Source organism: Moschus berezovskii, chromosome 12, assembly GCF_049115385.1.
Source record: "Moschus berezovskii isolate FMDL1 chromosome 12, NW_MosBer_1.0, whole genome shotgun sequence".
Classification (NCBI taxonomy): Eukaryota; Metazoa; Chordata; class Mammalia; order Artiodactyla; family Moschidae; genus Moschus; species Moschus berezovskii.
Genome location: NC_142471.1, coordinates 62,480,593 through 62,494,598, shown reverse-complemented (window position 1 = coordinate 62,494,598; position 14,006 = coordinate 62,480,593). Strand labels below are relative to the sequence as shown.

Below are 14,006 nucleotides of genomic sequence, written 5' to 3'. Positions count from 1 at the left end.
TTCCAAATAATGATAATGAAAAATGATCCAATATCTTGAAAACAAAATGTAGTTACAGATAAATAGCCTGGAGACAAGGATTGAGAAGATGCAATAAAGGTTTAACAAAGACCTAGAAGAAATAAAAAAGTGTCAATATATAATGAATAATGCAATAAATGAGGTCAAAAACACTCTGGAGGGAACCAACAGTAGAATAACGGAGGCAGAAGATAGGATAAGTGAGGTAGAAGATAGAATGGTAGAAATAAATGAAACAGAGAGGAACAAAGAAAAAAGAATTAAAAGAAATGAGGACAACCTCAGAGACCTCTGGGACAATGTTAAACACCCCAAATTCCGAATCACAGGAGTCCCAGAAAAAGAAGACAAAAAGAAAGACCATGAGAAAATACTTGAGGAGATAATAGTTGAAAATTTCCCTAAAATGGGGAAGGAAATAATCACCCAAGTCCAAGAACCCCAGAGAGTCCCAAGCAGGATAAACCCAAAGGCGAAACACCCCAAGATGCATATTAATCAAATTAACAAATATCAAACATAAAGAGCAAATATTAAAAGCAGCAAGGGAAAAACAACAAATAACACAGGAAATAACAAAAAAAACCCAACAAGATTCCCATAAGGATAACAGATGATCTTTCAATAGAAACTCTTCAGGCCAGAAGGGAATGACAGGACATACATAAAGTGATGAAAGAAAAAAACCTACAGCCCAGATTACTGTATCCAACAAGGATCTCATTGAAATATGAAGGAGAAATCAAAAGCTTTACAGACAAGCAAAAGCTCAGAGAATTCAGCACCACCAAACCAAGCTCTCCAACAAATGCTAAACGATCTTCTCTAGACAGGAAACACAGAAAGGATATAGAAACTTGAACCCAAAACAATAAAATAAATGGCAATGGGATCATACTTATCAATAATTACCTTAAATGTAAATAGGTTGAATGCCTCAACCAACAGACAAAGACTGGCTGAATGGATACAAAAACAAGACCCCCACCTTGTTGTTGTCTACAAGAGACCCACCTTGAAACAAGGGACACATACAGACTGAAAGAGAAGGGCTGGAAAAAGATATTCCACGCAAATAGAGACCAAAAGAAAGCAGGAGTGGTAATACTTATATCAGATGAAATAGACTTTAAAACAAAGGGTGTGAAAAGAGACAAAGAAGGACACTACATAATGATCAAAGGATCAATCCAAGAGAAGATATAACAATTATAAATATATATGCACCGAACATAGGAGTACCTTAACATGTAATACAAATGCTAACAAGTATGAAAGAGGAAATTAACAATAACACAATAATAGTGGGAGACTTTAATACCCTACTCACACCTATAGATAGATCACTTCAGTTCAGTTCAGTTCAGTTCAGTTCAGTTGCTCAGTCGTGTCCGACTCTCTGCGACCCCATGAATCACAGCACGCCAGGCCTCCCTGTCCATCACCAACTCCTGGAGTTCACTCAAACTCATGTCCACAGAGTCGGTGATGCCATCCAGCCATCTCATTCTCGGTCGTCCCCTTCTCCTCCCGCCCCCAACCTTTCCCAGCATGAGTCTTCTCCAGTGAGTCAACTCGTCGCATGAGGTGGCCAAAGTATTGCAGTTTCAGCTTTAGCATCAGTCCTTTCAATGAACACCCAGGATCGATCTCCCTTAGAATGACTGGTTGTATCTCCTTGCAGTACAAGGGACTCTCAAGAGTCTTCTCCAACACCACAGTTCAAAAGCATCAATTCTTCGGCGATCAGCTTTCTTCACAGTCCAACTCTCACATCCATACATGACCACGGGAAAAACCATAGCCTTGACTAGATGGACCTTTGTTGGCAAAGTAATGTCTCTGCTTTTTAATATATTATCAAGGTTGGTCATAACTTTCCTTCCAAGGAGTAAGCGTCTTTTAATTTCATGGCTGCAGTCAGCATCCGCAGTGATTTTGGAGCCCCAAAAATAAAGTCTGACACTGTCTCCACTGTTTTTCCATCTATTTCCCATGAAGTGATGGGACCAGATGCCATGATCTTCATTTTCTGAATGTTGAGCTTCAAGCCAACCTTTTCACTCTCCTCTTTCACTTTGATCAAGAGGCTTTTGAGTTCCTCTTCACTTTCTGCCATACTAAACAGAAAATTAATAAGGAAACACAAACGTTAAATGATACAATAGACCAGTTAGACCTAATTGATATCTATAGGACATTTCACCCCCAAACAATGAATTTCACCTTTTTCTCAAGTGCACATGGATCCTTCTGCAGGATAGATCACATCCTGGGCCATAAATCTAGCCTTGGTAAATTCAAAAAAATTGAAGTCATCCCAAACATCTTTTCTGCCCACAATGCAGTAAGACTAGATCTCAATTACAGGAGAAAAACGATTAAAAATTCCAACATATGGAGGCTGAACAACACGCTGCTGAATAACCAACAAATCACAGAAGAAATAAAAAAATGCATAGAAATGAATGAAAATGAAAACAACAATCCCAAACCTGTGGGACACTGTAAAAGCTGTGCTAAGGAGACGGTTCATAGCAATACAGGCTTACCTTAAAAAACAAGAAAAAAGACAAATAAATAACCTAACTCTATACCTAAAGCAACTAGAAAAGGAAGAAACAAAGAACCCCAGGGTTAGTAGAAGGAAAGAAATCTTAAAAATTAGGGCAGAAGTAAATGCAAAAGAAACAAAAGAGACCATATTAAAAATCAACAAAGCCGAAAGCTGGTTCTTTGAGAAGATAAATAAAATTGACAAACCATTAGCCAGACTCATTAAGAAACAAAGGTAGAAGAATCAAATCAACAAAATTAGAAATGAAAATGGAGAGATCACAACAGACAACACAGAAATACAAAGGATTATAAGAGACTACTATCAGCAACTATATGCCAATAAAATGGACAACTTGGAAGAAATAGACAAATTCTTAGAAAAGTATAACTTTCCAAAACTGAACCAGGAAGGAATAGAAAATATTACCAGACCCATCACAAGCACGGAAATTGAAACTGTAATCAGAAACGTTCCAGCAAACAAAAGCCCAGGACCAGATGGCTTCACAGCTGAATTCTACCAATAATTTAGAGAAGAGCTAACACCTATCCTACTAAAACTCTTCCAGAAAATTGCAGAGGAAGGTAAACTTCCAAACTCATTCTATGAGGTCTCCATCACCCTAATACAAAAACCTGACAAAGATGCCACAAAAAAAGAAAACTACAGGCTAATATCACTGATGAATATAGATGCAAAAATCCTTAACAAAATTCTAGGAAACAGAATCCAACAACATATTAAAAAGATCATACATCATGACCAAGTGGGCTTTATCCCAGGGATGCAAGGATTCTTTAATATCTGCAAATCAATCAATGTAATACACCACATTAACAAACTGAAAGATAAAAACCATATGACTATCTTAATAGATGCAGAGAAAGCCTTTGACAAAATTCAGCATCAATTTATGATAAAAACCCTCCAGAAAGAAGGAATAGAAAGAACATATCTCAACATAATATAAACGATATATGACAAACCCACAGCAAACATTATCCTAAATAATGAAAAACTGAAAGCATTTCCCCTAAAGTCAGGAAAAAGGCAAGGGTGCCCACTCTCACCGCTACTTTTCAACATAGTATTGGAAGTTTTGGCCACAGCAGTCAGAAAGGAAAAAGAAATAAAAGGAATCCAGATTGGAAAAGAAGTAAAACTCTCACTGTTTTCGGATAACATGATCCTCTACATAGAAAACCCTAAAGACTCCACCAGAAAATTACTAGAGTTAATCAATGAATATAGTAAATTGGCAGGAGATAAAATTAACACAGAAATCCCTTGCATTCCTATACACTAACAATGAGAAAACAGAAAGAGAAATTAAGAAAACAAATCCATTCACCATTGCAATGAAAAGAATAAAATGCTTAGGAATATATCTACCTAAAGAAACAAAAGACTTATATAGAAAAAACTATAATACACTGATGAAAGAAATCAAAGAGGACACAAATAGATGAGGAAATATACTATGTTCATGGATCGGAAGAATCAGTATAGTGAAAATGAGTATACTACCAAAGCAATCTATAGATTCAATGCAATCCCTATCAAGCTACCAATGGTATTTTTCACAGAACTAGAGCAAATAGTTTCACAATTTGTATGGAAATACCAAAAACTTCGAATAGCCAAAGCAATCTTGAGAAAGAAGAATGGAACTAGAGGAATCAACCTGCCTGACTTCAGGCTCTACTACAAAGCCACAGTCATCAAGACAGTATGGTACTGGCACAAAGACAGAAATGTAGATCAATGGAACAAAACAGAAAGCCCAGAGATAAATCCACGTACCTATAGACAACTTATCTTCAACAAAGGACGCAAGAATATACAATGGAGAAAAGACAATTTCTTTAACAAGTGATGCTGGGAAAACTGGTCAATCACTTTTAAAAGAAGGAATCTAGAACACTTTCTAACACCATACACAAAAATAAACTCAAAATGGATTAAAGATCTAAACATAAGACCAGAAACTATAAAACTCCAAGAGGAAAACATAGGCAAAACACTCTGCGACATAAATCACAGTAGGATCCTCTATGACCCACCTCCAAGAATATTGGAAATAAAAGCAAAAATAAACATATGGGACCTAACTAAACTTAAAAGCTTTTGCACAGCAAAGGAAACTATAAGCAAGGTGAAAATACAGCCTTCATAAGGGGAGAAAATAATAGCAAATGAAGCAAATGACAAAGAATTATTCTCAAAAATATACAAGCAACTCCTGCAGCTCAATTCCAGAAAAATAAACGACCCAATCAAAAAATGGGTCAGAGAACTAAACAGACATTTCTCCAAAGAAGACATACAGATGGCTAACAAACAGATAAAAAGATGCTGAACATCACTTATTATAAGAGAAATGCGAATCAAAACCACAATGAGGTACCATTTCACACCAGTCAGAATAGCTGCTATCCAAAAGTCTACAAGCAATAAATGCTGGAGAGGGTGTGGAGAAAAGGGAACCCTCTTACATTGTTGGTGGGACTGCAAACTAGTACAGCTGCTATGGAGAACAGTGTGGAGATTCCTTTAAAAACTGGAAATAGAACTGCTGTATGACCCAGCAATCCCACTGCTGGGCATCCACACCAAGGAACCCAGAATTGAAAGAGACACGTGTACCCCAATATTCATCACAGCACTGTTTATAATAGCCAGGACATGGAAACAACCTAGATGTCCATCTGCAGACAAACGGGTAAGAAAGCTGTTGTATGTATACACAATGGAATATTACTCAGCCATCAAAAGAATATGTTTGTATCAGTTCTAATGAGGTGGGTGAAACTGGAGCCTATTATACAGAGTGAAGTAAGCCAGAAAGAAAAACACCAAATACAGTATACTAACGCATATATATGGAATTTAGAAAGATGGTAATGATAATCCTATATCAGTTCGATTCAGTTCATTTCAGTTGCTCAGTCGTGTCCGACTCTTTGCAATCCCATGAACCGCAGCATGCCAGGCCGCCCTGTCCACCACCAACTCTCTGTCCATCACCCAAACTCATGTCCTTTGAGTCGGTGATGCCATCAAACCATCCTATCCTAGTCATCCCCTTCTCCCGCGTTCAATTTTTTCCAGCATCAGGGTCTTTTCAAATGAGTCAGCTCTTCCCACCAGGTGGCCAAAATATTGGAGTTTCAGCTTTAGCATCAGTCCTACCAATGAACACTGAGGACTGATTTCCTTTAGGATGGACTGGTTGGATCTCCTTACAGTCCAAGGGACTCTCAAGAGTCTTCTTCAACACCAGAGTTCAAAAGCATCAATTCTTTGGTGCTCAGCTTTCTTCACAGTCCAACTCTCACATCCATATATAACCACAGGAAAAACCATAGCCTTGACTAGACAGACTTTTGTTGGCAAAGTAATGTCTCTGCTTTTTAATATGCTATCTAGGTTGGTCATAACTTTCCTTCCAAGGAGTAAGTTTCTTTTTATTTTATGGCTGTAATCACAATTTGCAGTGATTTTGGAGCCCCAAAAATATAAAGTCTGCCACAGTTTCCACTGTTTCCCCATCTATTTGCCATGAAGTGATGGATCCGGATGCCATGATCTTAGTTTTCTGAATGTTGAGCTTCAAGCCAACTTTTTCACTCTCTTCTTTCACTTTCATCAGGAGGCTGTTTAGTTCCTCTTCACTTTCTACCATAAGGGTGGTGTCATCTGCATATCTGAGGTTATTGATATATCTCCCAGCAATCTTAATTCCAGCTTGTGCTTCATCCAGCCCAACGTTTCTCATGTTGTACTCTGCAAATAAGTTAAATAAGCAGGGTGACAATATACAGCCTTGATGTACTCCTTTTCCTATTTGGAAGCAGTCTGTTATTCCATATCCAGTTCTAACTGTTGCTTCCTGACCTGCATACAGGTTTCTCAAGAGGCAGGTCAGGTGGTCTGGTATTCCCATCTCTTTCAGAATTTTCCATAGTTTATTGTGATCCATACAGTCAAAGGCTTTGGCTTAGTCAATAAAGCAGAAATAGATGTTTTTCTGGAACTCTCCTGCTTTTTGATGATCCAGCAGATGTTGGCAATTTGATCTCTGGTACCTCTGACTTTTCTAAAACCAGCTTGAACATATGGAAGTTTGTGGCTCACGTATTGCTGAAGCCTGGCTTGGAGAATTTTGAGCATGACTTTACTAGTGTGTGAGATGAGTGCAACTGTGCAGTAGTTTGAGCATTCTTTGGCATCGGCTTTTTTGAGATTGGAAAGTAAGCTGACCTTTTCCAGTCCTGTGGCCACTGCTGAATATTGTGACATAGGTTCCCTTTATAGTAATTGTCCTTTGGTAATTTTAATGGCAATTAAACTTTCTTTAAGTAAAAAGATCTACTCATTTACAGAGTGACAAAACTAAAATTTTCCAAAAAGTATACTGAAGTCAAGGAAATAAGTAAAATTTTAGGAAAATTCAATGTTTCTGTTATCCCAACAAATAAATGAATAATGGTTCTACTCTTAGCTATTTTATAGAGCAATAACTTTCTGAATCTTGAAGGAATTATCTGAAATCAGGCTTCTCTGAGACAATTAGTTATTAGGGTACTGCCCAATGAAATACTTTCTTTCTTTGTGTTTGGATTTGGTTTTGAAAATTGTGTTAGCACTCCAGAATATGCACTTGCTAAATCACAGTCTTGGTTAAGTATTTTTTTTTTCTGGTTAAGTTTTAAAAATATCTCTTGATTTTAATTTCCATATATTTAATATGTAATTAAGAATTATTTTGCCCAGGTTATTTGAGTATATTATATGTTCAACAAGTTATTAAATGCCTAAATTTACCAGTGCTTCCCTGGTGGCTCAGATGGTAGAGAGTCTGCCTGCAGTGGAGGAGACTTGGGTTAGATCACTGTTTTGGCAAGATCCCCTGGAGAAGGAAATGGCAACCCACTCCAGTATTCTTGCCTGGAAAATCCCATGGATGGTGGAGCCTGGCAGGCTCATGGGTCTACAAAGAGCCTGACATGACTGAGCCACTTCACATCCTTAATTTCAGTAATAAGTATGTTAGATTCTGGGATTTTCAAAGATGAATAAAAACAAAAACCTAGTGTTATGGAATTTACCATCTAGGTGGTAGGCAGGTATTTATGAACCAATCATGCAAATAAATGTATGGATGCATTGTGCTCTGCTTAGTTGCTCAGTGGTGTCCAACTCTTTGTGATCCCATGGACTGAAGCCTGCCAGGCTCCTCTGTCCATTCTCCAGGTAAAAATAATTGGAGTGAGTTGCCATGTCCTCTTCAGGGGATCTTCCCAATTCATGGACTGAACCCAGGTCAAAACATACAATGTGGTGGTGTGGTTTGGTTGCTAAGTTATGTCTGACTCTTTTGCAACCCCATGGACCTTACCCACCCAGGCTCATCTTCATGGGTTTTCCCTGGCAAGAATACTGGAGTGGGTTGCCATTTCCTTCTCCAGGGGATCTCCCCAGCCCAGGGATTGAACCCGCATCTCCTGCCTTGCAGGTAGATTCTTTACCACCCAACACCAGGCATGTATTTATGAAACAGTCATGCAAATAAACGTATGGATACAAAACATGTAATAGGAACACAGTAGAAACAGGCAGTGTAACTTGAAGAATTAGGGGTAAGAGGTGTAGTCAGCAGAAGTTTCTCTGAGGAAGTGAAATTGGAGCTGATATCAAGACTATCCCCAAGGAAAAGAAATGCAAAAAAAGCAAAATGGCTGTCTGAGGAGACCTTACAAATGGCTGTGAAAAAAAGAGAAGCGAAAAGCAAAGGAGAAAAGGAAAGATATACCTATTTTAATTCAGTTCCAAAGAATAGCAAGGAGCGATATGAAAGCCTTCCTCCATGATCAGTGCAAAGAAATAGAGGAAAACAATAGAATGGGAATGACTAGAGATCTCTTCAAGAAAATTAGAGATACCAAGGGAACATTTCATGCAAAGATGGGCTTGATAAAGGACAGAAATGGTATGGACCTAACAGAAGCAGAAGATATTAAGAAGAGGTGACAAGAATACACAGAACTGTACAAAAAAGATCTTAATGACTCAGATAACCACGATGGTGTGATCACTCACCTAGAGCCAGACATCTTGGAATGTGAAGTCAAGTGGGCCTTAGGAAGCATCACCACAAACAAAGCTAGTGGAGGTGATGGAATTCCAGTTGAGCTATTTCAAATCCTAAAAGATGATTCTGTGAAAGTGCTGCTCTCAATATGCCAGCAAATCTGGAAAACTCAGTAGTAGCCACAGGACTGGGAAAGGTCAGTTTCATTCCAATCCCAAAGAAAGGCAATGCCAAAGAATACTCAAACTACCGCACAGTTGCACTCATCTCACATGCTAGTAAAGTCATGCTCAAAATTCTCCAAGCCAGGCTTCAGCAATACGTGATCCATGAACTTCCAGATGTTCAAGCTGGATTTAGAAAAGGCAGAGGAACCAGGGATCAAATTGCCAACATCTGCTGGATCATCAAAAAAGCAAGAGAGTTCTAGAAAAACATCTATTTCTGCTTTATTGACTAAGCTGAAGCATTTGACTGTGTGGATCACAATAAACTGTGGAAAATTCTGAAAGGGATGGGAATGCCATCCCTTTTGACTCAATGGACATGAGTTTGGGTGATGGACAGGGAGTTGGTGCAGGACAGGGAGACTTGGTGGGCTGCAGTCCATGGGGTCACCAAGAGTCAGACACGACAGAGGGACTGAACTGAACTGATCTAAAAAAAATAAGACAGTAACCTGGTAAAGTGCTGGTTTGTTCCATTCTTTTTCTATCTGGAGGTTGAATATGTTTGGAGTCCCTGACATAGGACCAGTTTGGTTATAGCTACAAGAGTAAGTAAAAACATGTTCTGAGATAAGTTTGGAGAAGTAAACAGGAATCAGAACATGTAGGTCTTTCAAAGATTTTAAGAATATTGGTCTTTAGCATAAAAGCAGTGTAATGGTACTGCAACATTTGCTTTGTGAAAAAAATCAGTCTGGTTACTGTATGGAGAATAAATTGTAAGGTAGCTGAAGGAGTGAAACGTTGGACAAGCTGAAAGAGTGTAAATCCTATATCATGTGTTACATTGAATAAGTTGTCATGATAGAAAGACCTCACTCACATCACTACACAGGGAAGCTGGAAAATGTCTATGACTATGTCCTTATGTATCATGAAAGCTTAGAGGTCTCTGGTGCCAAAAAGATGTGGAGAATGGATAATGAGGAATGATTTTTAGTTTGCATGTGGGGGAGAGAAGCACCTTTCCTTAAACCAGAGGAGAAACATATTATTTATTATAACTGTAGGAAAGAAGGGGAATTTTGGTATAAGTATAGATTTGGCAGAAAAAAGCTTAATAGAACAATATAAAATTCATACTGTCACATAGCCTCTGTCACATAGTAGGAGCTGAATAAGGGATAACTATTGATAACTATTTATAACTATTGATGGTGATGATAATAATAACAATATTGCTAGCTATTTAATGGTAATTACCATTGGAAAAATGTGATTTAATACTAAATTACTGGTTCTAGAAGTTGAATTTTTTTATAATGGATGAATGAATATTGAAGTGTGTCTTATGAAAATTAAAAATATTTCCCACATTGTATATATTTTCACTTTTGGAATGCTCACTTTTTTACATCTCTTATTCCTTTTCCAGCTAGCAGAAGATTATGGTCCTGTGTTCACTCTGTATTTTGGCATGAAGCCCACTGTGGTGGTACATGGATATGAAGCAGTGAAGCAAGTCCTAATTGATCAGAGTGAGGAATTTTCTGGCAGAGGCAGTTTACCAGTGGCAGATAAGATCAACCAGGGATTAGGTATGCTTCTATTTGAGGAGTGTGTGGAAATTGTAGGTTGGAAAGATTCAAAAATGCTAAAGAATTGAGAAATTATAGGTACTTAGAGAAGTTTACAATGACATCGTAATTCCAACATTTCTCTATTAAGAATCGTTGTTATTGTTTAGTCACTAAGCTGTGTCCAACTCTCTCATTACCCCATAGACTGTAACCATCCAGGCTCCTCTTCCATGAGGTTTTCCAGGAAAGAAAACTAGAGTGGATTGTCATTTCCTTCTCCAGAGGATCTTCCTGACCCAGGGATTAAATTCATGGACCTGTGTCTCCTGCATTGGCAGGCATATTCTTTATCCCTGAGTCACCTGGGAAGCATAAAGGATCATTAATCCATGTTTAAAATTATGAAGGTGACACAGTATATCTATGAAGCTTTAAATGCAGTGAAAGCAAACTATCTAATCACTAATGTTTTATTAATTTACAATTAAGCCATGTTCATTTTTAATTATGGACAGTTAAGATAATGAACATTTTAAAAAGCAGAGACATTGCTTTGCCAACAAAGGTCTGTCTAGTCAAGGCTGTGGTTTTTCCAGTGGTCATGTATGGATGTGAGAGTTGGACTATAAAGAAAGCTGAGCACCAAAGAATTGATGTTTTTGAACTGTGGTGTTGGAGAAGATTCTTGAGAGTCCCTTGGACTGCAAGGAGATCCAACCAGTCCATCCTAAAGAAAATCAGTCCTGAATATTCATTGGAAGGACTGATGTTGAAGCTGAAGCTCCAATACTTTGGCCACCTGATGAGAAGAACTGACTCATTGGGAAAGACCCTGATTCTGGAAAAGATTGAAGGCAGGAGGAGAAGAGGATGACAGGGGATGAGATGGTTGGATGGCATCACTGACTCAATGGACATGAGTTTGAGTAAACTCCAGGAGTTGGTGATGGACAGGGAGGCCTGGCGTGCTGCAGTCCATGGGGTCGCAAAGAGTCAGACATGACTGAGCAATTGAACTGAACTGAAGATAGTGAGAAAGAGAGAAAGAAAAGGGAGGAAAATAACTAAATTGTCCTATTAATCAAACATTTTGCTTTCTGGCCTAAGTCATGGATGCTAAGAAACTATTTTTGGAAACTTGCATAGTATGCATGGAACCAAGAAGGGTTTGGAATATTTCCAAGCCTGCCTTTAATTTTCTATTCTTAAAAAAAAATAAAAGCACAGGAAATATTTTTACTCAGTAGAATGCAAAGCATAAAGCACAAAAAAGCTCTGAAAAGAGGATCATTAAGAAACTTTGTTAAGTATCAATTGGAATATCAATTAGAGATGATATTAGGAAAAACTTTTTAAATTAAGTCCTTGAATTGTCTTTCATCTGTTTTTGTAGCTGGGCCTTATACCAGCCAGTCTTCTGGCCAGTCACTGGGTTCCTACAAAAACAAACAAGGCCTCAATAGGGTCCTTTCCTCCTCTACATTGTTCTTTAAGGTCTTTTTGGACAAGTTCCCTTTGAGTGTTGTCTTTTTCCCTGATCTATTCTTGAGTCTGAACGTCTGATGTTGAACTTCCTTGGTGTTAAGACCATATTTCATGGATAAGATTTAACAAATAAGGAAAATGTTAAAATGAGAAGAGCTGTGACTGCATCCCTTATTTGAAGACTAGATTTTCTTGAACTTCCTTCCAATGCACAAGTACTGTTTCTCCCTCTTTTGAGAACTGACTCCTTTTGTTGTTTCTCCTACAATTCACTCACAATGCACAAGCTGGTTCTAAAAACCTGACCTATAACTTGGACTCCATGGATTGTTAGCTGAATCATCATAGAGCAAGCGTTTGCCTCTATGATCTTTAGCATCCTCATTAATAAAATGGAGATAAAATACTTGGTTCACAGAGTTGCTCTGATTTTTGTAGGAGCTAATGATGATGAAGAGTGTAATAATATGTAAAACCAAGAGTCTTCACAGTATAACACTAAACTGGGTTAAGAGAGGAGGAGGCAGGTTTGAAATAGGGCTCAGTGGGAATACCTGAGGCTGCCACCATTATATTTGATCCCAGTTAGGTGTCATTATCACTTCCTGTTTTAAAGACTCTGAGCTAGAATTCATAGTAATGGATTTTTCTTCTCTATTTTTTGGCCCATATAGGAATTATCTTCAGCAATGGGGAAATATGGAAGCAAACTCGGCGTTTCTCCCTCATGGTTTTGAGAAATATGGGGATGGGGAAGAGGACTATTGAACATAGAATTCAAGAGGAAGCCTTGTGTTTGGTGGAAGCATTAAAAAAAACCAATGGTGGGTATTTCTTTATGTAATTAGCAGTAACTGCTTGGGTAGACCAAATGCTATTACAAGTAGACTACAGAGAGAGAATGGCTCAAATACAACAGAAGTTTACTTTCTGCTCACATGACAGTAGTAAGAGGTGAAGTTGTTGCCATAATGGCCTTTTCAAGCACCTGGTTTTCAGGGCCTTTGATACCTTCAACATATGAACACCTTCCTGTGGCTCCCAGAGTTCATCTCTTTGAATGGTAGTGGGGTTGAGTAAAGAATAAAGAAAAGAACAAATAATGTTTTTAATAGGTGAGATATGGCAGTGGCACACAAAAGTTCTTTCATATCCCATGGGCTATAACTGAGTCACAGGGCCACACCTTACTGTGTGAGGAGCTGGAAAATATGGTTAACTGTGTGCACAGGAAGAAGAGGAGAACATGGATTTTGGTAATCTGCTACTAACTTACTAAGTTCTCAGGTAACTTCTTGAGAAGCATTGCAAATATTTTGCAACATATACATGTCATGTCATTATGCTGTAGCACCTTAAACTTGTACAGTCCTGTCTAGCAGTGATATCTTAGTAAAACTGAAACAAAATTAGTGGTTCAGGTGTGGACTTTGCACCAAATCCTTCTCTGAGTAAGACTGTATTACAGCTCCCCTGTGGGTGTGAAGGGAGGGAGCTTCAGAAGTACACATCTGCTCAGTGTACATGTGTGTGATGCCCATGCAGGACAGGAACAGGGGTTAGGAGAGAAAGCGGTGAGTAGGAGACTTGACAGGGAAGGAGCAAGATGAGGATCTTTTTTTTTTTTTTTTAATTTTAATTTATTTTATTGGAGGCAAATTACCTTTCATTAATATATTGGTTGGTTTTGCGATACATTGACATGAATCCGCCCCGGGTGTACATGTGCTCTCCCTGCCGAACCCCCCTCCCACCTCCCTCCTCCCCATATCCTCCCCCCATGTCATTCCCGTGCACCAGCCCCAGGCATCCTGCATCATGCGTCGAACCTGGACTGGTTACATATGCTAATATACATGCTACAATGCCATTCTCCCCAATCATCCCACCTTCACCCTCTCCCACAGAGTCCCAAAGACTGTTCTATATGTCTATGTCTCTTTTGCAGTCTCGTACACAGGTTTCAGGTTTCCATCTTTCTAAATTCCATATATATCCGTCAGTATACTATATTGATGTTTTTCTTTCTGGCTTACTTCACTCTGTATAATTGGCTCCAATTTCATCCACCTCATTAAAACTGATTCAAATGCATTTTT

The 14,006-nt window shown here is 38.4% G+C and overlaps 1 protein-coding gene across 1 annotated transcript in view; it reads left to right on the top strand.

Moving 5' to 3' along the window:
• Positions 1-14,006, top strand: part of LOC129555520 (cytochrome P450 2C21-like) — an 87,818-nt gene that overhangs the window by 31,068 nt on the left and 42,744 nt on the right. Inside the window, exons 3-4 of the mRNA XM_055425039.2 lie at positions 10,278-10,440; positions 12,582-12,731. Of these exons, the coding sequence (XP_055281014.2) occupies positions 10,278-10,440; positions 12,582-12,731 (313 nt within the window). The remainder of the gene's footprint in view (positions 1-10,277; positions 10,441-12,581; positions 12,732-14,006) is intronic.